At 48.9% G+C, this 26,076-nt stretch overlaps 1 protein-coding gene and 1 long non-coding RNA gene across 4 annotated transcripts; one reads left to right on the top strand and one right to left on the bottom strand.

The window, feature by feature from the left end:
- The first annotated feature begins 42 nt into the window (after window positions 1–42).
- F10 (coagulation factor X) lies at window positions 43–26,076 on the top strand. Of its 3 annotated transcripts, none has more exons than XM_055245142.2 (8): window positions 43–316; window positions 6,833–6,993; window positions 15,420–15,444; window positions 16,315–16,428; window positions 17,561–17,692; window positions 20,479–20,723; window positions 23,946–24,063; window positions 25,463–26,076. In XM_055245142.2, exons 1-8 carry the CDS (start codon window positions 247–249, stop codon window positions 26,062–26,064), a joined length of 1,467 nt encoding a protein of 488 aa, XP_055101117.2. In that variant the 5' UTR covers window positions 43–246; the 3' UTR covers window positions 26,065–26,076. The 3 variants fall into 3 exon arrangements, with proteins under 3 accessions (XP_055101117.2, XP_055101118.2, XP_055101116.2); XM_055245143.2 differs by having other exon boundaries at window positions 23,946–24,053; window positions 25,463–25,669; XM_055245141.2 differs by lacking the exon at window positions 17,561–17,692.
- On the bottom strand, window positions 14,060–22,316 carry LOC134732592 (uncharacterized). The gene is made up of 4 exons (XR_010115895.1): window positions 22,229–22,316; window positions 18,524–18,645; window positions 16,019–16,390; window positions 14,060–14,842 (listed from the first exon to the last, which is right to left on the bottom strand). It is a non-coding gene; the product is annotated as an uncharacterized lncRNA (long non-coding RNA).

Here is a 26,076-nt window from a genome sequence, read left to right as displayed (position 1 = left end):
ACTGATGAGGATGAAGTTCCACGGGGCCGCCCAGCTCTGCCTGGGGAAGGTGGGGCCACAGCGGCTGTGTTCCCAGCGTAGTCACTCCCCTCCCTCGCCAGCGGGTCTCGGCTCCAATCAGGAGGCCTAAGCCAAGTGATAAGCAGCCGGACAACAGCCATCCCAGCCAGGGCGTGGACTTTGCTCCAGCAGCCTGTCCCAGTGAGGACAGGGACACGGTACTCGGCCACGCCACTCGGCCACGCCATGGGGCACCTACTGCACCTCATCCTGCTCAGTGCCTCCCTGGCTGGCCTCCTGCTGCCCGGGGAAAGTCGTAAGTGCCCCTTGCCCTTCAGACCCAAAAGCAGCCCTGGGGAGCGGGGTGGGGCGGCAGTTGGGGAAACCCTCTCATCTCCACAGCCTGGACAGCGGGTCCTTGGCCGCTGTCAGAGGCTGGCCTCAGATGGCTGGGCTTGGCCTTTCCAGCCAAGGGCATCCTCAAGGCCAGCTGTGGCTCCCTGTGGCCGAGAGTCAGATGGGCAGATCAGAGGTCACAGAGACAAAAACACAAGGACAGAGTCAGAGAGCGAAAGGGAGAGGGAGGGAGAAACGGAGACACAGTGAGATGGGAGGCCAAGAGGCAAAGACAGAGGTAGGGAGACAGAGACAGAGGGAGGGGCGGGGGCAGGCAGAGACAGGACAGTTGGCCGTCTGCCACCACAGGGAGGCACAGGACGAGGGGCACAGCAGAGGAGCTCCCAAGGAGGAGGAGGCTGAGCCGAGCCAGCGCCACCACCCTCAGACTGGCTCCGCCTGGGAAGGGGCTGCCTAATGCACAGCTGGACAGTGGGGGCAGCAGGGCTGTCCAGGACCCCCAGGCCTGTCCAAAAGCAGAGGCCCAGAAAGGACAGAAGCCAGGCAAGGCTGGGGGCAGCGGAGGAAGAGGAGGCCTCTCTGGTGGGGACACGAGAGACAGGGACCCTAGACTTGTTTGCATCCTGGACAAAGTGGACAAGCAGAGCCACCAAGGGGACCCAGGCCTGGGCAGGGAGTGTGTGAGGGAGAGACGGAGCAGGGGGAGACCCTCGTGGGGTGGAAAGGGGAGACCCCTGGGAAGGCTGAGTGGATCCTCAGTGCATCACTGACCTAAACGGCCCCTCCGCCTGGTGGCTTGGAGCTCCAGTCACATCACACGGAGGTCTTCTCCATCCCACCCTCAGCCCCCTGCCCTCCCCAGCCTCTGTCCCCTGAGCCACATCTTCCTATCTCCCACATGGAACGGGACTCCCCTCTTCATGGGGTACTGTGTGGCTCCATCTCGCCCAGCCTTCTTCCTGCCCCTCAGGCCACACTGCCCCGTGCAGGAGCCCACTGTGATGCTTGTGGTGGGATGAGATCAGTGTGGGTAGAACAAGGCCCTGGAAGGACCCATGCCATTGTCACCGACAGCAAAGCCACTCTGCAAACAGACAGATGCTTCAGTGAATTGGTAGAAAATTCTGCAGCCAGAATGCTCTGGGCTCCTGAGGCCCTAAGCCCAGCCCGGGGCTTCTGAGGCCCTAAGGCCAACCCGAGGCTCTGGAAGCTGCTCTGGCTTATTGGGAATGGAAGTTGGCAGGACTCCTCTTCCTGGGAAGAAGCGGAGGGTGGGGATGAGAGGACAGGCCAGGAGCCCACCCAGACCCACAGGAGGAAACTAGGGGAGTTATGCGGGGTCCTGGTGGAGCGCCAGCTTCCCTTCCTGCCAATGGGAAATGCAGGCGCCCACCTCGCGGACCTCTGGGTCCACAGGGTCATGACACCCTTAGCTGTGTGACGCGGGCCTGGCCCATGATCATGGCCTGCGGTGTCCCCAGGGCGGACATGGCCAGCCCCGGAGAGCCAGGGCCAGGCCGTCTCCCTCCCCTACTCTGCCTCAGAGGCCTCAGCAGCTGCATGGTGGGGTGGGTGGGGCTGAACACAGGTCCCAGAAGGTCCCACTCAGGACCCTGCTGTGCACACTTTTGATTTTAATAAAATCGGAATGCGCACAGCATCTGCAGTCTAGCCTTTAAATGAGCACAGCTGTCCTGGCAGTCATGGAAGTTCTTCTGGGGCGGTGGGACCTCAGCACTGCTTTGCTGGTACTGCTATCAGAAAGGACCATGGACCAAGTAGCTTAAAGCAACCGAAACGTTTCTCCCACAGCTCTGGAGGCTGGAAGTTCAAAATCAAGGCGTCAGCGGGGCTGGTTCCTCCAGAGGCTGGGGGAGAGTCTGCTCCAGGCCTGTCTCCTGGCCTTGGAGCCCGTGGCTTGTGGGAGCATTGCTCCCATCGCTGCCTCCATCATTGCGTGGGGTTCTCACCATGGCTGTTTTTCTGTCATCTTTTCTCTCAGAAGGACACCAGTCATTGGATTTAGGGCTCACCCTACCCCCATAAAATGTCTTCCTAACTAACGACATCACAAAAGTTCTATTTCCAATTAAGGTCAGGTGCTGGGGTTCTGGGAAAGACATGAACTTGGAGGGACATTATTCAGCCCTGTCCTGCCACCTGTGAGTGTTTTCTGCAATCCAACTTTTTATCTTAATAAAATCAGAATATGCAGAGCACCTGCAGTGCCAGCCTTTAAACTACCGCTATTGTACTGGCAATCATGAAAGCTACGTGGCTTCAGTTTCAATCTTTACATTCAACAAGTTTAAATCCATTCTTCATGAGTTTGGACCTTACTGACTGAAAATTTTGCTTGCTGGTAAAACTTGCTCAAATGCAGTTGCTGACTGTGGAATTCACTGATGTTGCCAAAACAGCAAACACAACCGTGTGCTCCAGGATTGCAATGCTCCCGACGGCTTTTGAAGAAACAAAACCACACAACAAACGTCTACCAATCTGGATGCTCCATATCAGAGTTCTGGAGTGTTCCATTAATCTCTTGAGACAAATGTCTAAAAACCTTGTTTTAGTTTCGTTTTGCCAATCCCATTTTACTGACATCAGAAAGTGTGGCCACGTGGCCGAGGCCCGGCCTGCTCAGTCTGACTGAAGCGTTGATGCGACTCAGCCATAACAGATAGCAGAAGTGCCCAGATTCAGTCTAGAGGGCCGAGCCAGGCGCGCAGTCTTTCCTTCATTCCCTCAACACATGTCAGTTAAGTTCTGGCCGTGCTAGGCACAGGGATACAGCTCTGACCAAACACGCCAAGTCTTTTTCCAGCGGAGGGAAGGATGAGCCTGTCAGCATGTAATGTCAGAGAGGGGTTGGGCGCTGGAAGACAAGTAGCACAGTGTAAGGGGATGAAAGAGACACGAGTGGGGGCAATGTCAGAGGGTGTGGTCAGGGAGGGTCTCTCGGGGGGCGCTGGGGCTGAGCCACTTTGGTATCTGTGGAAAGAATGTTCCAGACAGGGAGGTGACTGGTGCAGAAGTCCTGGGGTGTGAGTGTTGGGCTCAGCCAGGGTCAGCACAGTGCCCAGTGTGGCAGAGAGAGATGAATGAGGGCAGAGTTGAAGGTGGTGCAGCCTGGGAGGCCTGGCCATGGGAAGACCGTGGGCTCTGTTCTAAGACCACTAGAGGCAGATTCTGGGTGGTCCTTGACTTCCTTGCATCACCCTTTCCACCCCGTGCCTGCCACCTGTACCCTGTTCCTCACACAGTCCAGCTCAACCTTATAGGCAGTGTCCTACCCCCATGAGCTGGGGAGACCTGAGCAGGCTTCAGGGAGATGGGAAAAGGCAGGAACTGGACAAGGGCTGCAAAGGAAAGGTGAATTCTTAGTGGTCAGTCAGCCTGGGGATGCTCGGGGGTAGATGCCAAGGGGAACAGAGCTGTGGCCGGTATCACAGAACAGCGAGTTCCTCTAAGAGGTCAGAGGAGGCGCAAGGGATTGACCAGAGACAGTGAGGGCGTCAGGCCCCGGCTGAGTGGGGACCAATCCTTGTGGCAAGTCTGTGAACCGTCACTGTGGCTCTAGGGCAGCAGAGAGAAAAGCAGGTGTATGTCAATCTGGCCACAAGGAAGGAGACCAAGGGGAAGAGAGAAGGGACCAAGAGAGGTGTTCACATGGAGGTGGGTTAGAACACCGAGGGCAAGGCAGAACGCGGTCTTCAGACCCCAACTGGAGCCCAGGAGGTCCGCGAGTCCCAGTCTGGGAAACACGAAGCCAGGCTTGGATAACTTGTCTGAGGCTGTGGTCATCCCAACATGAGAGCCAGGGGCCCCAAGGGAGATGGGCATTCCCCACCCCTCAGCTTCCTCAGTGCCTTTTGTGGAGAGGAGGTGACATGAGGCTGCAGGTTGCAGGGAGCCATGTGTGCAGACTTGCAGGAGCCATGTGTGGGCTGCATTTCAGAGCAAGTGTGTGGGAGTGGAGCAGACACGCAGAGCAATGGGGCAAGGTCAACAAATAATAAATCTAAGCCTAGCGTTGGTGGGATAATGTCAGTGTCACTAAAAGAAATGGGGAATTTGGAAGGTAAAGTAACTGGAGGTAGGAATGAATCCAAGATTTACTGAGCACCTTCTGTATAGCAAACTCAACACTAGGAGTTTATACAATCTTTAAAACAACTCTAAGAGCAGATATTATAATTCCCTTCTGCCAATAATAAATAATAAGTGACTAAGATGTTTTTGAAACTCAAGATTGCTTGATTCTGCAGTCTTGTTTTAAATTTTGGACATGGAGAGTTTGGAGTTCTGAGATGAGGGAAGGCATCTCTCATAGAGAGCTGAAAACATGGAGCTCGGGACAAAAGTCAATGCTAGAGAGATCAATTGGAAGAGTCATCTTTATTGTAGTGAGACATTGAATTTTTCAGTGGAAAAAAAGCACAGAAAAAGACTACAGAGGGCCAAGAAAAGAAACTGAGGCTATCAAAATGAAAACAGGAGGAGGAGTGGGTGAGAGGCAGAGGAGACACAGGCAGAGAGATGGGGACAGCACAGCCCACAGACACACACTGTACAAGGGACACAGACTCTCGGATCCAGGGCATTTTAACCAGCAGATCAAGACTCATTTGCCAATCATGAAATCAACTCAGTATTTTTTTTTTTTTTTAAAGAGTAGAATCAAATAGAAAACTTTGTACTAAGTACTGTATTTTAGGAAATACTAGTAAATACTATTTCTTGAAAGTTGGCGTGTATGTGTGTCCTGGCACTTCATAAATTGTACTTTTATAGTTTGTAATTGAAACAGCATCACCAATCCCCACATAACAAAGAGCAGAGACCTTAAAGACGAGTGGGGCCAGGCTGAAGGGGCACAGCTTGAGCCAAAGCACAGAGCAGAGTGGGCTGAAAGCACCCTAGGGAGGGAAAATTCAAGGAAGGAGGCTTGGGTGGCCAGGCTGAGCCGGCGTGAGCATGTGAGGAGGCTGGTGAGCTGATTGGATGGGATGTGTCTACTTCTCCAGAGAAGGGTGCACGCGTCTAGAGCAGGTGCCTCATGCTGTACCTCATAGCGAACGGGGGGGGAAGGGGGGAAATGGGCATTTCCCTCCACAGCCTCCAAAGTGCCTGAGGAAAATGTTGATAAAGAAGCCAAACTCTGTAAAATATTTGAAGAGATTTATTCTGAGCCAGATGTGAGGACCATGACCCATGACACAGCCTTGGGAGGTCCTGAGAACATGTGTCCAAGATGGTTGGGTCACAGCTTGATTTTATGTATTTTAGGGGGACAGAAGTTACATGCAGACACCAATCAATAAGCATAAGTTGTACACTGGTTCATTCCAGAAAAGGGGAAGGTGGGGGCTTCCAGGTCATAGGTGGCTTCAAAGATATTCCGATTGGCAATCAGTTGAAAGAGTTATTATCTAAAGACCTGGAATAAATAGAAAGGAGTATCTGGGTTAAGAAAAGAGGTTGTGGAGACCAAGGTTCTTGTTATGTAGATGAAGACTCACAGGTGGCCACGCTTAGAGGCAATAGATGGCAACTGTTTCCTCTTTGGACCTTTAAAAGGTGCTACACCCATGGCCAGGTGCCATGGCTCATCCTGTAATCCCAGCACTTTGGGAGGCTGAGGCGGGTGGATCACTTAAGGTCAGGATTTCAAGACCAGCCTGGCCAACATGGTGAAACTCCATCTCTACTAAAAATACAAAAATTAGCCGAGTGTAGTGGTGCTCGCCTGTAGTTTCAGATACTCGGGAGGCTGAGACAGGAGAATCTCCACCTGAGGCAGGACAATGGCTTGAACCTGGGAGGCAGAGGTTGCAGTGAGCTGAGATTGTGCCACTGCACTCCAGCCTGGATGACAGAGCAAAACACCATCTTAAAGAGAAAAAAAAAAAAAAAAAGGTGCTAGACTCTCAGCTCAGAAAAAGACCTGGAAAGGTAAGGGGGTTCTCTACAGAATGTGGATTTCCCTGAGACAGCTTTGCAGGGCCATTTCAAAATATGTCAAAGAAACACAATTTGGAGTAAAATCATTTATTTTAGGACCTGCTATATGTTATGTGATCCTATACTAGAGAAGTCAGGTTGGAAACTGGTATCTTATTGCTACAAAGAATCTGTTTGGTCAGCCTTAAGGTCTCTTAATGTGAATGCTGGTCAGCTGTGCCTGAATTCCAAAGGATGAAATAAGGAGGCGTGTGGGACCTGCTTCCCCTCATGGCCTCAACTAGTCTTTCGGGTTCCTATGGAATTCCCTTGGCAGAGAGGAGGGGTCCACTCAGTGGGTTGGGGGCTTAGAATTTTATTTTTGGTTTACGAGAGCGATCTGCCTTTTGTGATGTGGATATGGCAGCGGACATCACAGTCAGGGAGCATGGGTGAGGGGGAGCCTGGGTGAAGAGGAGCCTGGGTGAGGGCGACCAGAGCTTGTAACTCTGTCCTCCCTGCCTTCCAGTGTTCATCCGCAGGGAGCAGGCCAACAACATCCTGGCCAGGGTCACGAGGGCCAATTCCTTTCTTGAAGAGATGAAGAAAGGAAACCTCGAAAGAGAGTGCATGGAAGAGACCTGTTCATACGAAGAGGCCCGCGAGGTCTTTGAGGACAGCGACAAGACGGTAAGGGCTGGGGCTAGCCCGGCTGTGGGGAAGGAGCTCGGGCCACAGCGCCCTCGCTGGCCCCACTGCTCCGTCCATCCGGGGGCGGCCTGGAGGAAGGGGCAGCGTGCGCGAAGCCTTTCCGGGGCGGGGCCCAGCAAATCGAGGCCTCGGAGGAGTCCTGCCCACAGGGACATCAGTGCCGCCCCCGCGCTGGCTTCTTCCCGGCGAGGACTCAGCGGGGAGGGATGCGCCCAAGTCCCTTGAGGGTCAGAGGGCTTCTGCCAGAGTTAAGTTCTATTTAAAAATTAAATGTTAACCTAAAAACCAATAGTCATGGTCTCGGCCAGCGCCTCGCCGAGTTGCAGTGAGCTGAGATCGTGCCCTCCCGCGTCCTGCCTCGGCCTCCGTAGTCGCTGAGAGCCACAGCCTAGAGCGCCAGCGCGCAGGCGCACAACTGACGACAGGCCACGAACCCAGCACTGCGCCTGCGCAGCAAAAGGACACGCATTGAGGCGGGGCTGTGAACCCAGCACAGTGCCCTCGCGGGAAGACCGGCATCGACACCGGGCGACGAACCCAGCACCGCGCCTGCGCAGTAGGAGGAGCGCGCTGACACCAGGCCGCGATTGCGCAGCCGCAGAAGCCCCGCGCGGAAGACGCTACCCCCCTCTCCCCCGAAGAGGCGGGGCTGCGGATTAACCTGGAAATGGCCGAAGGGTCTCGACTTCCTCACCCCAGGCCTCAGGAAAGGTGCCTGCAGGACAGGGCTCTGAAGTGGAAGTGGGCGGTGGTGATCCTGAACTGATAAGAATGAGCTGAAGAGAAGAAAGTAGCCAAGAAGGGGGTCAAGCCCCCAGTGAGCAACAGCTAGGCCAGCTGTGGCTGGTGCCATCAGCCACACCACTGACTGTGGACCCAAATGGAAACTTTGAGGCCCCTTACAGGTCCCCCAGTGCAGGCCACCACCGAAGGTTACTGGGGGAGACCCCTACAGCTTCCATGTGGACATCACTCACTTACTTCATCCTGGAGTGCAGCCACCTGCAGCCTGGACCACCTGACTGATGTCACCCTGAAGATCCATGCCAAAAGAGCTGGGGAAGTTAGCCTTCTAATGACCCCTGCAGACCAGGGTGAAGTTACAAGTTATGGCCAGGTCAAGGAATTGTAAGTCAATAAATAAACTGCCTCAGGGAGATGTACTCGGAGTCCAGGAAAATCTGGGAAACACCAAGAAGGGTGAGCTCAGCATCAGCCCCTGCAAAATTGCACTGCTGTCTCCTGGCTCACATGTTGCCCCATCCTTACTTTAGCCTCAAAGGCAAGGAGACCCAATATTATTTGAGTACTTGGACTTGATCCTGAGTGACTTTCTGAGAAAGCAGTGTATCATCTGCCCTAAGATCACCACATATATGACAAGGTTTTTGGATGAGTTGAGACTTGTAGACATTGAAACCCTCATGATGAACGTCATCCCGGGGTAGCAGGGGCTAAGCCTTTCATCACTTTCCACAACAAGCTGGGCATTAACTTGTATTTGAGAATTGCTCCAGGACTCTACCTTCAGATGCTGGTTAGTAGCATTGACTGGATTTATGAAATTGGATGCTGGTTAAGGAATAAGAGAATGTATTTGATTTGCCACCCTACATGGTCTGCGCGGACTGTCATGATCTCATTGAAATCCAAGAAAAGATCATGTCAGGGATGAAGTACATCACAGGTGGTTACAAGGTCACCCACCATCCAGATGGCTCAGAAAGCCAAACCTATGGGTTGACTTCTCCTCACCCTTCTGGAGAATCAGTGTGGTAAAAGAGCTTGAAAAAGTGCTGGGTGTGATGCTGCCAGAAACTAACCTCTTTGGAACTGAAGAAACTCAAAAAATTCTTGGTGATGTCTATGTAACAAAAGCTTTTGAAAGTCTTCTACCTCAGAACATATCCAGGCTCCTTGATAAACTTGTCAAGGAGTTCCTGAAAGTGACTTACATGAGTCCCACATTTATCTGTTATCACCTGCAGATAATGAGCTCTTTGACCAAATGAATCTCTCTAAGAGGGTCTCACCCTGCACTTTGAGCTATTTGTCATGAAGATAGCTGAATGTTTCCATGCAGCAACAGCAGCGGCTGTTGACAAACAAGGCAAGGCCAGCGAAGATGATGAGGCCACATTCATAGATGAAAGCTTCCGTACAACCCTGGAATATGGGCTTCCGCCCACAGCTGGTTGGAGCGTGACAATCAAATGTGTTACCATGTTTCTCACAGACTCCCACAACATCAAGGAAATATTTCTGCCTCCTGGCATGAAACTTGAAGACAAGAAAGAGAATGTAGCAGCCACTAATACAATGGAAAGCACAACATTGACACTTCTATCTAGAAAATTTTAGTTGTCTAAGTTGTGTGACTCAGATATCTTTGCATTTCTGCAAAAGATCAAGGTCTACTCTAATTCTTAATTAAATTAAGAATTCCTTTTTATTCCTTGTTAGCAAATAAATGACTTGTCTCTAACAGAAAAAATTTAGAATTTTCGGAAATATTTTCAAATACTTCTTACATATACATATATTTTTTTCCACTGGTAGAATTTTTCTTTAATAAAAGTAAATAATGCTGATCCAAGTTTATGTTTCACTCAGCATCATTTCTCAAACACTCTTCTTTACTTCTATATAGCTACCCTATAGCTAAGCTATATTTTATTGTATGATGCATTTACTCTTCTCAGAGTTTGGCCATATAAGTTATTTCTAAATATTGCTATTAGGAAAACACATATGCATGCATTTCTTCTAGATTATCATCTAAGAATGGCTTCTCCAGAGAGAGATGACTGAATTAAAGGTTATCAACAAGTTCCAATTCCAGATAAGCTGAAGAAAGCACATTCCACACTGCCTCTCCCACGGAGTGTAGCTCCAAAACATGGATAGAATATGCATGTAGCAGCTATTTGAGGACCCCAAAAAGTAAATCGCAGTGTATTACGGAATAAGATTAGAATTAGATGTATGATATGATACAACTGGCTGTGAGTTTATCATTTTTTCCTCCAGTCTTCCAGACATCGCTTGACCTGAATCTAATGGACATTTATAGGATTCTCAACAATAGCAAAGTACACTTTCTTTCCACATATGGAAAATTCCTCAAGGTAGACTATATCCTGTGTCTTAAAGCATACCTCAATAAAAAGATTGAACTCACATAAAGTGTGTTTTCTGACCATAATGGAATTAAACTAAAAATTACTAACAGAAAAATAACTGAAAACTTCCCTAAGTACTTGGAAATTAAGTCACACATGTATAAATAATCTGTGAGTCAAAGAGAAAATTTTAAGGGAAGTAAGAAAGTATTTTGAGCTGAACAAAAATGAATATGTAACAAAATCTGTGGGATGCAGCTAAAAAAGCAGTGTTTCAAGGGAAATTTATAGCATTAAATGCTCATATGGGAAAAGAAAGACGGTCTCAAATTGTTTATGTAAGCTTCCACTTTAATAAACTAGAAAAAAAGAAAAAAATAAACCAAAAGGAAATTGAAAAAGCAGAAATCAAAGAAATTTAAAACAAAATAATAGACAAAATTAATAAGCTGATGAAACTCAAACAAGATTGACAGGAAAAAAAAAAACAAGAAAAAGAAGCTATGTTGGAAATGGAAGAGAGGGGACATCACTACAGAAACTGCAGATGTTAAATGTATAATAAGAAAATACTTTGAACAACTCTGCACATATAAATTTGCATGAGATTTGAACTTGGATGAAATGAGCCTATTCTTCAATACCACAAGCCACCAAAACATACACAAGATGAAAGAGATACCTGCCAATTCAATTCTTAATTTAAAACCTTCTGAAAAAGTAATGTTCAGGTACAGATGGTTTCACTGGTAGACTTTTACCAAACATTTCAAAAAGAACACCAATTCTATACAATTCTTCTAGAACATAGAAGAGGGAACACTTCTCAGTTTGTTTTAGGCCAGCATTACCCTGATGTCAAAAACAGACAAATACCGAAAACAAAAACCACCCTACGTAACAATATCTCTCATGAATCTAGACATAAAAATCCTCAACAAAATATTAGCAAACGGTGCAGCAATATATTTTTAAAAGAATAATAATACACCATGACCAAGTGTACATGACTGGCTCAATATTTAAAAATAATTATGTAATCCACCATATAAACAAAAGAAAACATCCACAAAATCATGTCAATTGATGCAACAAACAAACTTGGCAAAATTTAACATCCATTTATGATTTTATAAAAAACCTATCAGCAGAATATGAATAGGAGGGAATTTTATCAACATAATAAAGTTCATCTACAAAGAGTCTACAGTTGATATTATACTTAAAGGTGAAAACTGAAGGTTTTCTCCCTGAGACTGGAACAACACAAGAATGTCCATTCCCAACACTCCTAACTCAACATTATACTGGAAGTCCTAGCTCTAAGGAAGGCTTTCAATAAGTCAAGAAAAAGAAATAAAGTTATCACTATTTGAAGATGACATGATCATGCATATAGAAAATCCTAAAGAATGTGAAGGGGAAAAAAGCTTGTTTTAGTCCATTCTCACGCTGCTGTGAAGAACTGCCCGAGACTGGGTAATTTATAAAGGAAAAAAGGTTTAATTGACTCACAGTTCTACATGGCTAAGGAGACCTCAGTAAACTTACAATCATGGCAGAAAAGGAAGCAAACGCGTTCTTCACGTGGCTGTAGGAGGGAGAAGAATGAGAGCCAAGCAAAAGGGGAATCCTCTTAAAAAAAAATCAGATCGCATGAGAACATACTCTCATGAGAACAGCATGGGGGAACCCCCCTCATGATTCAGTTACCTCCCACTGGGTCCCTCTCACTACACAGGGGGATTATGGGAACTACAATTCAAGATGAGATTTGGGTGGAGACAAAGCCAAACCATATCAGTGCTCCTAAAATTTGCAAATGAGTGTAAAAAGGTCACAGAATGCAAGGTCAGCACACATGTTAATCATATTTTTATGTAGTAGCAATGTACAGTTAGTTGTAAGCCAAAATTTTTTAAATGCCATTTACAATTGCTTCAAAGAAAATTATATACCTATATGTAAAGCTAATAATACATATACAGGATCTTTATCCCAAAATCTACAAAATTCCAATGAAAGTATTGAAACAGACCTAAATAAATAAGAGACACATACAGTGTTCATGGATTGAAAGACTCAACATATTAAGATACCAATTTTCGGCCGGGCGTGGTGGCTCACGCCTGTAATCCCAGCACTTTGGGAGACCGAGGTGGGTGGATCACCTAAGGTCAGGAGTTCGAGGCCAGCCTGGCCAACATGGTGAAACCCCATCTCTACTAAAAAAAAACACAAAAATTAGCTGGGCGTGGTGGTGTGTGCCTGTAATCCCAGCTACTTGGGAGGCTGAGGCAGGAGAATCACTTGAACCTGGGAGGCGAAGGTTGCAGTGAGCCGAGATCAAGCCATTGCACTCCAGCCTGGGCAACAAGAGCAAAACTGTCTCAAAAAAAAAGAAAGAAAGAATTGTCTTTTTCAACAAATTATATTAGTCTCAGTCTGTTTGTGCTTCTATAACAAAATAGATCAGACTGGGTAAATTATAAACAGAATAAGGTTATTGCTCACAGTTATGGAGGCTGGGAAGTCCTCCAAGATCAAGAAAGCAGCAGACATGGGGCCTGATGAGGGCCTGGTCTCTGCTTCCAAGATGATGCCTCATGGCTGCATCCTCACCTGACAGAAGGCAGAAGGGCAGAAGGGACAAACACTGTGTGAAGCCTCTTTTATAAGGACATTAATCCTATTCACAAGGGCAGAGCCTTCATGGCCTAATCACCTCCTAAAGATCTCACCCTTAATACTATTACATTGTCGATTAAATTTTAACATATGTATGGGGGGGGCATGTTAAGACCATAGCAGTGTTGGAACAATTATATATTTATACGCAAAAAAATGAACCCGACCTAAACTTCACAATTATACAAAAATTAACACAATATAGATAATAGATCCAAACATAAAATACAAAACTATAAAACTTTTAGGAGAAAATACAACAAAATTTATGACCTGGAGCTAGGCAAAAATTCTTAGACATGACACCAAAAGAATGATTAATAAAAGAAAAACGTCATAAATTGGACTTTATCAAAATTAAAAACTTTTGCACTTCAAAAATAAACACTGTTAAGAGGATGAAAATAGAAGCTACAAACTAAGAGAAAATATTTGCAAATCACATATCCAACAAAGGAATCATATTCAGAATATATAAAGAAATCTTACAGCTCAGAAGAAGAAAATAAACACCCAGTTAAACGATAAACAGAAGACCTTAACAGCCACCTCGCCAAAGAGGATACATGGATAGAAAACAAACATGTGAGAAGATACTCAACATTATTAGCTATTACAGAATGCAAACAAAAACCACAATAAGAACGACTACATACTTATAGAATAAAAAACACAGACACATAACAGCGCTGGTTAAGATACGGAGAAAGCAGAACTTTGATACACTGCTTGTGGGAATGCAAAATGGCACGGCCACTTTGAAAAGAAATTTGACAGTTTCTTATAAAGTTGTATAAGGTTACCACATGATTCAGCAATCCCATTTCTGGGCATTTACCCTAGAGGAATGAAAACTTGTTTCCACATAAAACCCTGTACATAAATGTCTATAGCAACTCTAGTCTTTTTTTTTTTTTTTTTTTTAGTTTTTATTTTTTGAGACAGAGTCTTCCTCTTGCCCAGGCTGGAGTGCAATGGCACAATCTTGGCTCACTACAACCTCCTCCTCTCAGGTTCAAGTGATTCTCCTGCCTCAGCCTCCCAAGTAGCTGGGATTACAGGTGTGTGCCACCATGCCAGGCTAATTCTTGTACTTTTAGTAGAGATGGGGTTTCACCATGTTGGCCAGGATGGTCTCGAACTCCTGACCTCAAATGATCCACCCGCCTCAGCCTCCCAAAGTGCTGGGATTATAGGCGTGAGGCACCACGCCTGGCCAGCAACTCTATTCTTAATTGCCAAAAGCTGGAAGTAAGATAAATGTCTTTTGCTGGGTATAGCCATACAATATAATAGTCGTCAACAACAACAAGTAAGAAACTATTGATAAAACAATAACTTGCATGAACTTCAAAGGCTTTGTATTGAATGAAAAGCGAGTTTCACAAGGTCCTATAATATACACTTTCATTTACATGACATGCTCAATAAGTTGTTATCATTGTGATAAAGAGTAGATTAGTGGTGGGACGGGGTTTGCCAAGGGTTGGCAGGCGGGGGAGATGGCATGGGGAATCTGGGGGGAAGGATGGACCTGTACTGCATCCTGATTATGCTGGTGGCTACAGAAGTCTCTCCATGTGTTGAAATTCATAGAAGTGTACACCAAAACATTGGTTTTGCTGTGTGAGAATTTTAAAAGTAAAAAAGTAAAAAGATAGTATATTTGCTTCCTAGGGCAACCATAACAAAGCACTACAGACGCCTTAAAATAACAGCGATTTATTGTCGCAGCTTTGGAGACAAGCCTGAAATTAAGGTGTTGGCAGTGTTGGTTCCATCTGGAGGGTCTGAGAGAGTCTCTGTCCCAGGCTCTCTGCTCGCTTCCAGGAGCACCCAGCAATCACGGGCATCCTTGGGCTGCAGACGCGTCGCTCCTGTCTCGGCTTTCATCTTTGCATGGCCTTCTCTCTGTGCCTCTGTGTGACTTTTTCTCTCTCTTATAAGGACGTTCTCTTTTATTTAGGGCCCACACTGACCCAGCATGATCTCGTCTACAGCCTTGGCTTAGTTAACATCTGCAAAGACCCGATTTCCAATTAAGGTTATATTCTGAGGCTGCAGGTGGACCTGAATTAGCAGGGAGGACACTATTCAACCAACTGTAGACAGTTAAAAAAACAGGAAGACTATGGGCATTTTTTAGTGCAATCTGGGCTCTTGATGACCTGTTTTAAGCTAATCAGCAATGAATATTTTTCAACTAACGTCGTGACTATTGACAAGCATGTGACCCTTGTCTGAATGTTTAGCTCAGGCATAGCAACTAAAAACCAGCCACTGACCAGCTTGGGAGTAGCAAACAGAGCAAGCCATTTTTGGTGCAACCCATTTCTAGGTAATTAACTTGAAAATAGTTTCAATATTCAACAAAGATGGTTCATTTAAGATGACTGAAGCCACATCTTCACAGATGCAGAAGATCTGAATAGCTTTCCTCTTTAGATTGAATAGTTTTAGAACAAATCATTCCTAAAAGTGACTTCCATTGGGGAAAATACCCCATTCAGCTTAAGTCACTTAATTATGGTTGTTATTGGTATAAAATGTCTCTGTTTTCCCTAATATATTTTTAAATCTCTTTTTTCCTTTTAGAATGAATTCTGGAATAAATACAAAGGTTAGTATTTTTTCTGTTTTAACCTTAAGTGAGAGGGGTTCATTAGGATATTCGAATTTTGAAAATATTTCCTGAATTTCCTTTCTGCTTTTGTTCTAATTTTACTCATTTAAGACATTTTCCCTCAGGGTGTTTCCATAACAGGTATTGTAAAAGAGTTTTTAGAGTAATTTTATACTAATCCTAGTTTTGTTATTTAGAGATATATATTTAAATCAGTTCATTCTCATTTGAGGATACCAAATTCCATGATAACTTTTCTTAAATACAAGTGTATTCGGTAAAAGCAAAAAACAGAGTCTGAAAGATTAGAGTCCTGACTAAGGTAACCACCTTGATTTAATGCTTAATGGCATCTGAAACGGCATCAGTCATGGCTACCTGGTAACAGTACTCACATTTCTCAAAATGACAACTGGGCCTATCTCTAGATTAGATTATGTAAATCCTCCAAGAAGTGGGAAGCCCCCGTTAGTGTTTGCCTTCTCATTTTGCCCCAGGATCATTCGGAAAGAGGAACCCTAAGCTCCTTTCCCATCAAGGCCCAGCCCAGAAATGAGCATCAGGCTCTCACCTTTCCTCCATCCTTCCAGCTGGTCCCTGTGGTCACCTCTGACTGTAAACACACAGCAAAACACCGGCAAAAATCGAAAAGCTGGGCCGGTGATCCCCCTAGGTAAAGGCATCACGTACACACGGCCACAAAAGGGGGTGGATCAAATAAAGTCCAAAGAGGAGGAGTTGTTTACAGAGAAACAGGAAGCCTTTTCCAGTTATCTGAACAGCAGTGCCAAGGTTAGCACAGCAAAACTGTTTCCATGATGCCGGAAACGGCTTGCAGACTCCAGTTTCGAAATCCTCTCTTTGCAGATGGCGACCAGTGCGAGACCAGTCCTTGCCAGAACGAGGGCGAATGTAAAGACGGCCTCGGGGAATACACCTGCACCTGTTTAGAAGGATTCGAAGGCAAAAACTGTGAATTATGTAGGTTCCTCTGCTTGGTATACCTTCAGATCAGACGCCCCTGAAGAGTGGCAGGTGGGGCGGGGGAAGAAGTGAAAACGCCTAATGGAACAATCTTAAGTCATTTCTGGTTTACAAAGTCTGGGCTCTATTATACTGGCCACTATAGCAATAGAAAAAAAAGCCCCAATATGTCCCCCAGACGCCTCGGTTTGGGGGCATGATGAGAGAGACACAGTCTCTTCTCTGCTTCTCTGAGGGAGACTGTAGAACATTGATGAAGCGTGTGATCCATTCATGTGTAAACAAGAGTGGACTCTGTTTTCCTTGGGGCCAAGTGCATTTGCCTTGTTATTCCTGCTCCTTGTGAGCCTGTGCAGTGATTCTAAATCACCTCTTATTTATGTGTATGGATGCAGGTGTCAATATTTGTGAATATTTGTGATTGCCCAATTATAAAAATTTGATACATTTAATTAGTTCTACATGGAAAAATCACTAAGTGCTTTCTCTAATGTGGTGATTAATTTTTAAATAAAAAGTTAGGCTACTATTAGATCAATTTTCCCTAAGGAAAAAGATTTGCATTTCTTTTAAAGTACTTAATTGATCATCTTAAACCATGTTCTTAGATTGGATTACTTTTGAATTTTCCCTGATGAGAATATCAATTATGCATCATTCCATTACAAGTCCAGAGTTGCCTCCCTGGAACACCATTTGGTAACTTATGAGGCATAACCCTGCTCAGGCTCCCAGGGCTGTTATGAACGTTTTCTAAAATTCCAGGCATGTTGATCTTTGCACTGTGATTACTTTTTCATCAAAACCCACACAGAGGGATGTGGAGTCACCGTAATGTGAGTGCTGCTGGGGCAGGGGGTGCCGGCCTCCCAGAGGTGTGAGGGGCAGGTCCCTGGAGCCTGGCATCTGCCAAGGAAGCCAGGCTCCACCGGGCACTGCACCACGAGCTCCCTGTGACCCACGAGGTTGCCCTTCGGGGCAAGTGTACCTGTTGCCTGGCTCTGGCCCTTTGCTCAACCCAATGGCCGCTTTGTGGCTGACAGGCAAGTGGATGTAGCTGGCACCCTTGGGCCAGCCCAGCCTCCATTTCCCCAGCTGTCCCCAGAGCCAACATGCCTCTCCTTTGCAGTCACACGGAAGCTCTGCAGCCTGGACAACGGGGACTGTGACCAGTTCTGCCACGAGGAGCAGAACTCAGTGGTGTGCTCCTGCGCCCGCGGGTACACCCTGGCTGACAACGGCAAGGCCTGCATTCCCACAGGTAGGAGGCATGTTGGGCCACAGCCACCAGCTGCCGCTGGGCCGGGCCAGGGAGAACAAGCCCATGCCAGGGGGCGGGGACACAGGCATGTTCTGGGCGGGCCTGGCAGGTAACAGCGGCACCAAGAGGACAGGACTGAGTCCTGGGCTCCAGGCCCAGGTGGTTCAAACATGAAAATGAGGTTTGGAAACAGACCCATCATTTCTGAAAGCCAGATGTGCTGTTTAACCTCGGCTTCCGCATCTGACAAATGGGACCAACACTATTGCCTGACTGCTTGGGTGATCCCTGGAGCACTTTGCATGATGCCTGGCCCACCACGGGCCCTCAGTCTGTGTTCGGACTGTGGCGGGATCCAGTGCAAAGGCTCAAAGCACCAGGGCAGGTGAAGGGCAGAGCTGGCCCGAGGAACTGGAGCTAAGGTGCGGGGCTCGGATGGGAGTCAGAGGACGCTCAGGCTCTGAACTCCTTTTACCAGGACCAGTGTTCATTGAACTTAGTTTTTCTTTTCCTTGATGAACGTGGACAACAGGCGGCCAGAGGGCAGTGAGCACAGGACAGGCTGGGGACTGGGCAGGGTGGGGACGAGCCTCCCTGTCCTGACCCCGTGGGCATTGCCTACGCTGGGCTTGCCTGGCTGCCGGCACTTCCACACGGCCAGCACAGGTGGGGCCCTCGAAGGCAGGGTCTAGGCGTCACAGCTGCACCTTGCACAGCGACCCCACTCCCACTCATAGCTGGCCCGACCCATAGCATCGGCCTCACCCAGGGGCACATTCGATGGACAGAGTCCCAGGCCTGCCTTTTCAAGAGCCTGGTGACCCAGCTCACCTTCCGGCTTCAGATGCAGCTCAGCCCCCAGATCGTGTCCTGCCCTCGGCTGCCATGACTGTCCCCTCCAGACACAGGTTACTCCCGAGTGTTCTGTCACTCTTCCTTTCATATCCTTCTTACTGAAAACAATTTACTTCCAAAGATGAGTGATAAGAAAAGACCAGATTCCATATGCATCCTTCAAGGACTGCTTCAATTATGTGCCTGAAATATCTCAGCAAGTGAAAGACACCGTGGCTGACCTTGCCACTGGCAATGACATTCAACCTTAGGCTGGTTAAAAAATATTTTAACTGAAGTCATTTCTTGACATACATGCGAATATTTTTTAATTCTAGAAATAATCACAAATCCACTTAAAACCAAGTGTGGGCCAGGTGCAGTAGCTCACGCCTGTAATCCCAGCACTTTGGGAGGCCAAGGTGGGGGGATCATGAGGTCAGGAGATCGAGACCATCCTGGCTAACACAGTGAAACCCCGTCTCTACTAAAGATACAGAAAAAAAAAAATTAGCCAGACGTGGTGGTGCACACCTGTGGTCCCAGCTGCTCAGGAGGCTGAGGCAGGAGAATGGTGTGAATCCGGGAGGCAGAGCTTGCACTGAGCACTGAGCCAAGAGTGCGCCACTGCACTCCAGCCTGGGCAACAGAGACTCCGTCTCAAAAAAAAAAAAAAAAAAAAAAATCAAAAAGCAAGTGTGATGTGTGAAAATAAAATTACGTAAACTACTTCGTAGTGCAAAAAGTTCAGGCTGGGTGAGGTGGCTCACGCCTGTAATCCCAGCACCTTGGGAGGCCAAGGTGGGTGGATCACCTGAGGTCAGGAGTTCAAGACCAGCCTGGCCAACATGGTGAAACCCTGTCTCTACAAAGAACACAAAAAATTAGCCGGATGTGGTGGCGCGCACCTGTAATCCCAGCTACTCGGGAGGCTGAGGCAGGAAAATCGCTTGAACCCAGGAGGCAGAGGATGCAATGAGACAAGATCACGCCATTGCACTCCAGCCTGGGAGACAAGAGAGAAACCCGTCTAAAAAAAAAAAAAAAAGTTCAGTTCCAAATAATGGATGAACTGAGAACTTGGAAGGGTGGTGACTGCACACATGGACAGAGCTGAGGCACGGCGGGGTGAAGACCCCTGCGGCTGGCAAATTCACCAGAGCCTTCTCAGACCGTGCAGGAGCACAGCAATTAAACAGCTAAGCTGTGCCCATCTGACCCCAGACCCGCGTGGCCACAGAGAAGCCCCTTGCCATCCACTTCCCCCGCTCCTCTCCTCTCCTGCTCCCCCACACCCCTGCCTTCCTCCACCCTGTTTCAGCCATTCGCTTGGCCTTGGTGCCCTAATTGGCCGTTATACAAAAGGAAGCTTCCTAACATCTCAGCGTGGCCTCTCTGGGAGCTGTGCTATTCCAGACACTCTCCTGTGCCTCCAGTTGTTTGCGTGCACTATTCCTCCTGCCTGAAAACTTGTTTTTCTTCAATGTTTCATTAGGAAAACTTTTCCAACACACAGCACACTGGAAAGAATTTCGAAGGGAGCCGCACACGCCCAGCACCTGGGTTCTCCTGTTGGCGTCCTCCGGCCAGATGCGTTCATCCCATTTCGCCTGGCCCGTTTGTCTCTGTCCATCTGTCAAGGTTTCTTGACTTCTTGGTGCATTTTCAGGCAAATTGCAGGCAAACACTGCCCTCGCTGCCTGGGTTGCTGCCTGGGGTCCAGTGTTCACAGGCAGTCACTTGAGGGGAGGCCAACGCTCAGACAGCTGCGCTCACCTGCAGACCCGACCCCTGCTGACGACGTGGGGCCTCGCCCCGCAAGCCTGCTGCCCCTCCGGGTGCCCCTGCGCTCTGCCTCCCGGCTCTCTGACTCTTCTCCCACAGGGTGAGCCGTGCAGGGCCTGGGGAGCCTCTCTCTGTGCTGAAGGCCCCGGCCGTCCTCTTTCTTTCAGGGCCCTACCCCTGTGGGAAACAGACCCTGGAACGCAGGAAGAGGTCAGTGGCCCAGGCCACCAACAGCAGCGGGGAAGGCCCTGACAGCATCACATGGAAGCCGTATGACGCAGCCGACCTGGACCCCACCGAGAACCCCTTCGACCTGCTTGACTTCAACCAGACGCAGCCTGAGACGGGTGACAACAACCTCGTCAGGATCGTGGGAGGCCGGGAATGCAAGGACGGGGAATGTCCCTGGCAGGTAACAGTAGGACAGCCCCTTGGGCCTGCTGGACGGACCGCCTGTCCCGCTGTGCACCTCGGGGAGGCCAGCCCGACACTTGGGATAGCAATCCGGGAAGGAAGTGCTCCGAACTAGGACAGAGGGGCTCCACCACCCAAGCCTGCCTGCCTGTCCCCTCCCTCCGGGCAGCCAAGGAGGCTGTGAGCTCCACAGGGAAGTGGCCGGGGCTGAGGGAAAGGCTGGGCCCGGGCAACGCCCCCCTCACCCCATCCCACTGGGCATTTCCATGGCTGCCCGTGGCGTGCCCAGGACGATGCTGTCCTGTGAAACAGAAGAGAGGGAGAAGGCGCAGCCACACGCTCAAGTGTCCTCAAACCTCCCCTACACCAGGAGACAGGGCTAAAGCCAGGGAGCCGCCCACGCTGCAGGGGCGTCAGCAGGCAGGAGGACGGCGCCGGGGTGGGCAAGGCCTCCATTCGCTCTTCTGTTTGACGGGAGGCAGAAAGAGTCGGTGTCCTCGCTTCATTTCTAATTTTGGAATTTTTTTTACCCAAACACCTAAATCCTATGGAGGCAGACAGTACCTTAGAGAAAAACACATCTACTTATTTTCAAAGGTAAAAAAGAAAATCACTCTGAGGTTTTTTTGTTAAGAGACAGTACCTTGCTCTGTTGCCCAGGCTGGAGTGCAGTGTCGCGATCTCGGTTCACTGCAACCTCCACCTCCTGGGTTCAAGCGATTCTCATGCCTCAGACTCCCAAGTAGCTGGAATTATGGGTGCCCGCTACCACGCCTGGCTAATTTTTTTTTTTTTTTTTTTTTGAGACAGAGTCTCTCTCTGTCGCCCAGGCTGGAGTGCAGTGGCGCCATCTCGGCTCACTGCAACCTCCACCTCCCAGGTTCATGTCATTCTCCTGCTTCAGCCTCCCAAGTAGCTGGGACTACAGGTGCCTGCCACCATGCCCAGCTAATTGTTTTTGTATTTTTTAGTAGAGACAGGGTTTCATTGTATTAGCCAGGATGGTCTCCATCTCCTGACCTGGTGATCTGCCTGCCTCAGCCTCCCAAAGTGCTGGAATTACAGGCGTGAGCCACCGCGCCTGGCCACGCCTGGCTAATTTTTTTATTTTTAATAGAGACAGGAGTTTCACCGTGTTGGCCAGGCTGGTCTCAAACTCCAGGCCTCATGTGATCCGCCCTCCTCAGCCATCCAAAGTGCTGGAATTACAGGTGTGAGCCACTATACCAGGTCCTAATCTTTGATTGTTGATTTGGACTAATGCTGTCAGATTAAACAAATAAAAGCACAATACTTTCAATTAAATTTCAATTTCACATAAACTAGAAATACTTTTAGTGTAAGTATGTTCCAAGTATTGCATGAAGCATACATATGCTAAAAATTATTTGCTGTTTATCTGATTCAAGTCAAACTGGGTGTATTAGTCAGTTTTCACACTGCTAATAAAGACATACCCAAGACTGGGTAATTTATAAAGAAAAAGAGGTTGAATGAACTCACAGTTCCACGTGGCTGGGGAGGCCTCACAATCATGGTGGAAGGCACAAGGCACGTCTTACGTGGCAGTAGCAAGACAGAGAATGAGAGAACAAGCAAAAGGGTTTCCCCTTAGAAAACCGTCAGCTCTCGTGAGACTTACTCACTTCCAGCAGAACAGCATGGGGAAACCACCCCCAAGATTCAGTCATCTCCCACCAGGTCCCTCCCACAACACATGGGAAATACGGGAGCTACACTTCGAGATGAGATTTGGGTGGGGACGCGGCCAAACCCTGTCGCTGGGCATCCTGTATTTTCTCTGGCAATCCTCACTTGGACTTGAATTTTCAGCGCCCAAAACCAGAATGTCCTCTCCTACAAGCAAGAATCTCAGAGCCACCAGCGCCCCCATGAATTCCCCCAGGCCTTCCTCCACCCCAGACTGTGTGGCGGGTGAGCCTCTGTCTAATTATAAAGAGCCAAGCAAGAGAGGGATGCACTGAGGCGGTTCTGCAACGCATGTTTGTTGAGGGCCTTCTGCGCGTCAGGCACTGAGCTGGACGCTGTGTAGGTGGGATATGAAACCATGAAGCCTCTCTGTGACCAACACACAGAACTCTCAACCTAGTTAGGGGGCTGAGACCCAAGTCCTCCCGATCCCAGGCACTGTGTGGTTGGGGCAACTCGATGCAGGAGACCCCACCGAGGATGAGCAGGAAAAGCCTCTTGTGGGGCTGAGGAGCTGGACTTGGAGCCCCAGGCGGGGTTTTGGAGAGGGTCTCGGGCTGGGGGGCCAGGGCGGGGCGCCCTGGAGGGCTCCCTGGAGGGGCCCTCGCCCAGTCTGTTGAGGTTTGCAATTCTTGTTTCCTGGTTCGAGTCTTGGCAAGCGGCCTCATCTGCATCTTCAGGAAGAACGGTTGGTGCTCGTGTCTTAGAAAGCCTGACTTTCCCTCATGTAAGCTGGATGATGAGTTGACAAATTATGCAAAAAAGAGGCAAAAAATGACCCCTTTTCTAGCCATGAAGGTTTTACGAAATCTTTTAAGACTCAGTATTGTCAGTAGTTTCATTGGTCTACACATGCGCCTAGCCACTATCACAGGACGGGAAACTCCCCGGAGAAAAGAAAACCAAAATATGCCCGGGCTCCAAACGTGCAAGTCCAGCTCCCTAGGGACAGCGTGTGGCACCCGTCAGTGCTCGCTCCCCTGGGACCATCCGCGTTCCAAGTCCTGGCAGGGAGGAGACCCTTCACAGGAGCTGCCACAGGGACCCCCAGGAAGTCACCTGGGATGGAGGCATCCGTGCACCGTGGGGGACAGGCTCACACTGCTGAACCGTCGGGACACCAGGCAGGCGCACCAGTCGAGGCAGATGTTTCTGCACAGACTGGCGTCTCCTGGTTCCAGGTAGAAATGCTGCCACAGAGATGGGAAAGCCTGCTCCCACAGGGAGCATCTTTTCCAAAGCATGGACAGATGTGTTGTGTGCATGAGACTTTAGAGAGCGCTGTGATGGATTTGGTAGAAAGAAGAGATGACTCCCTATATCAGTGAGTGTGTGGCACAGGTGGAGAAAGGAGGCAGACAAGGAACTGTCCTTGGGTGGACGGCAGGAGACCAGAGAGGACAGCTTGGCATGGGGAGGGCCGGGCAGTGCCACCTGAAGAGCTGGCTTCTCAGTCAGGCAACACCTGTCCACCTGGCCGGCCACACTGAGCCTGTCACGTCTGTCACAGGCCCTGCTCATCAATGAGGAAAACGAGGGGTTCTGTGGTGGAACCATTCTGAGCGAGTTCTACATCCTCACGGCAGCCCACTGTCTCTACCAAGCCAAGAGATTCAAGGTGAGGGTAGGTAAGTGACCAACAGCCCCCAGGGCCGTGGTGGGGGGGACAGTCATTGTCTGCTTTTCAGAGACCACTAGAGCTGATGGAATTTGTTGGGAACACTGGTTGAAATCCTGAAATCCTATTTGTGGGGGTTAGGGGCATTTCACAGAGGAAGAAGATAAGGAAGCAGAGGAAGGGGAAGAGCAGGGAGGAGGACGGGGAGGGGGAGGGGAACCAGCCCAGCCCTTCTTCCACTGGGTGTCCAGGTCTCGGGTCTCCGAGTCTCTGGGTCCCAGGTCTCTGGGTCTCCGTGTCCAGCTAATGTTCTGTGTCTCAGTGTCTTATTGGGAGCCTTCCAGACCTCCCTCGCTCTTTAACATACTCTGAACACCAAGCACCTCTGTCTCTTCTATTTTTATTTGTGGGATTGTTTCATTAACATCTCTTTATCTACTAGACCCTAGAGCTGCTCAGTGCAAACCCAGCGCAAGCTACAAATGCAGGCGATATATGTAAACTGACCTTTTTCTAACATTAACTGTTCTATTATACATTTTAAAATATAAAAAAACAGGCTGGGTGTGGTGGCTCATGCCTGTAATCCCAGCACTTCGGGAGGCTGAGGCGGGCAGATCACCTGAGTCAACAGTTCGAGATCAGCCTGGCCAGCATGGCGAAACCCCATCTCCACTAAAAAATACAAAAATGAGCCGGGCATGGTGGCACAGGCCTGTAATCCCAGCTACTTGGGAAGCTGAGGCAGGAGAACTACTTGAACCCGGGAGGCGGAGGTTGCAGTGAGCCGAGATTGTGCCATTGCACTCCAGCCCGGGCGACAGAGCAAAACTCTGTCTCAAAAAAAAAAAAAAAAAAAATATATATATATATATACACACACACACACACACACACACACACAAATTTTCATAATATATCTTATTTAACTCAACATGTTGAAAATATTACTTTTTCCATGTGTGATCATGTTAAAGGTGTCATAACACGTTCCGCACATTTTCTTTCATGCTAAGTCTCTATCTTACATTCACGGCACAACTATTTTACCTCTCGGCCGGCGGCCACACCGCACAGCCTGGGTCTGGGATGCCAAAAGCCTTCGGCCCTGGGACGCCTTGTTGGTGCCCACGACTGGCACCGAGGATGCACCCGCCCAAGGACACAGGAGTGGCGGCCGTCTAAAGAACCAAATGTGTGAGACATGACCAGTGGTTCCCTGGGTAGCAACGCTGACAGGCATTTTTATTTGCTGCTTTGCACTTCCCTCTATTTTTCAAATTTTCAAAAGTGACCACGTGCCATTTTTAATTAAAAAAAAAACAAAAACATAACTTCCTTAAAAAGCAACGGATGTGCGAAAGCATGTCCCCGGCTGAGCTGAGTGCAGGCCCACCCATCTGTCCCAGGGGACCGGAACACAGAGCAGGAGGAGGGCGGCGAGGCGGTGCACGAGGTGGAAGTAGTCATCAAGCACAACCGGTTCACAAAGGAGACCTATGACTTCGACATCGCCGTGCTCCGGCTCAAGACCCCCATCACCTTCCGCATGAACGTGGCGCCCGCCTGCCTCCCCGAGCGCGACTGGGCCGAGTCCACACTGATGACACAGAAGACGGGGATTGTGAGCGGCTTCGGGCGCACCCACGAGAAGGGCCGGCAGTCCACCAGGCTCAAGATGCTGGAGGTGCCCTATGTGGACCGCAACAGCTGCAAGCTGTCCAGCAGCTTCATCATCACCCAGAACATGTTCTGTGCCGGCTACCACGCCAGGCAGGAGGACGCCTGCCAGGGGGACAGCGGGGGCCCCCACGTCACCCGCTTCAAGGACACCTACTTCGTGACAGGCATCGTCAGCTGGGGAGAGGGCTGTGCCCGGAAGGGGAAGTACGGGATCTACACCAAGGTCACCGCCTTCCTCAAGTGGATCGACAGGTCCATGAAAACCAGGGGCTTGCCCAAGGCCGAGAGCCATGCCCCGGAGGTCATAACGCCCTCTCCATTAAAGTGAGATCCCGCTCAA

Source organism: Symphalangus syndactylus, chromosome 15 (genome assembly GCF_028878055.3).
Source record: "Symphalangus syndactylus isolate Jambi chromosome 15, NHGRI_mSymSyn1-v2.1_pri, whole genome shotgun sequence".
Taxonomy (NCBI): Eukaryota; Metazoa; Chordata; class Mammalia; order Primates; family Hylobatidae; genus Symphalangus; species Symphalangus syndactylus.
The sequence above is the reverse complement of the archived record's forward strand: the minus strand, read 5'-3'. Positions and strand labels throughout refer to the sequence as shown.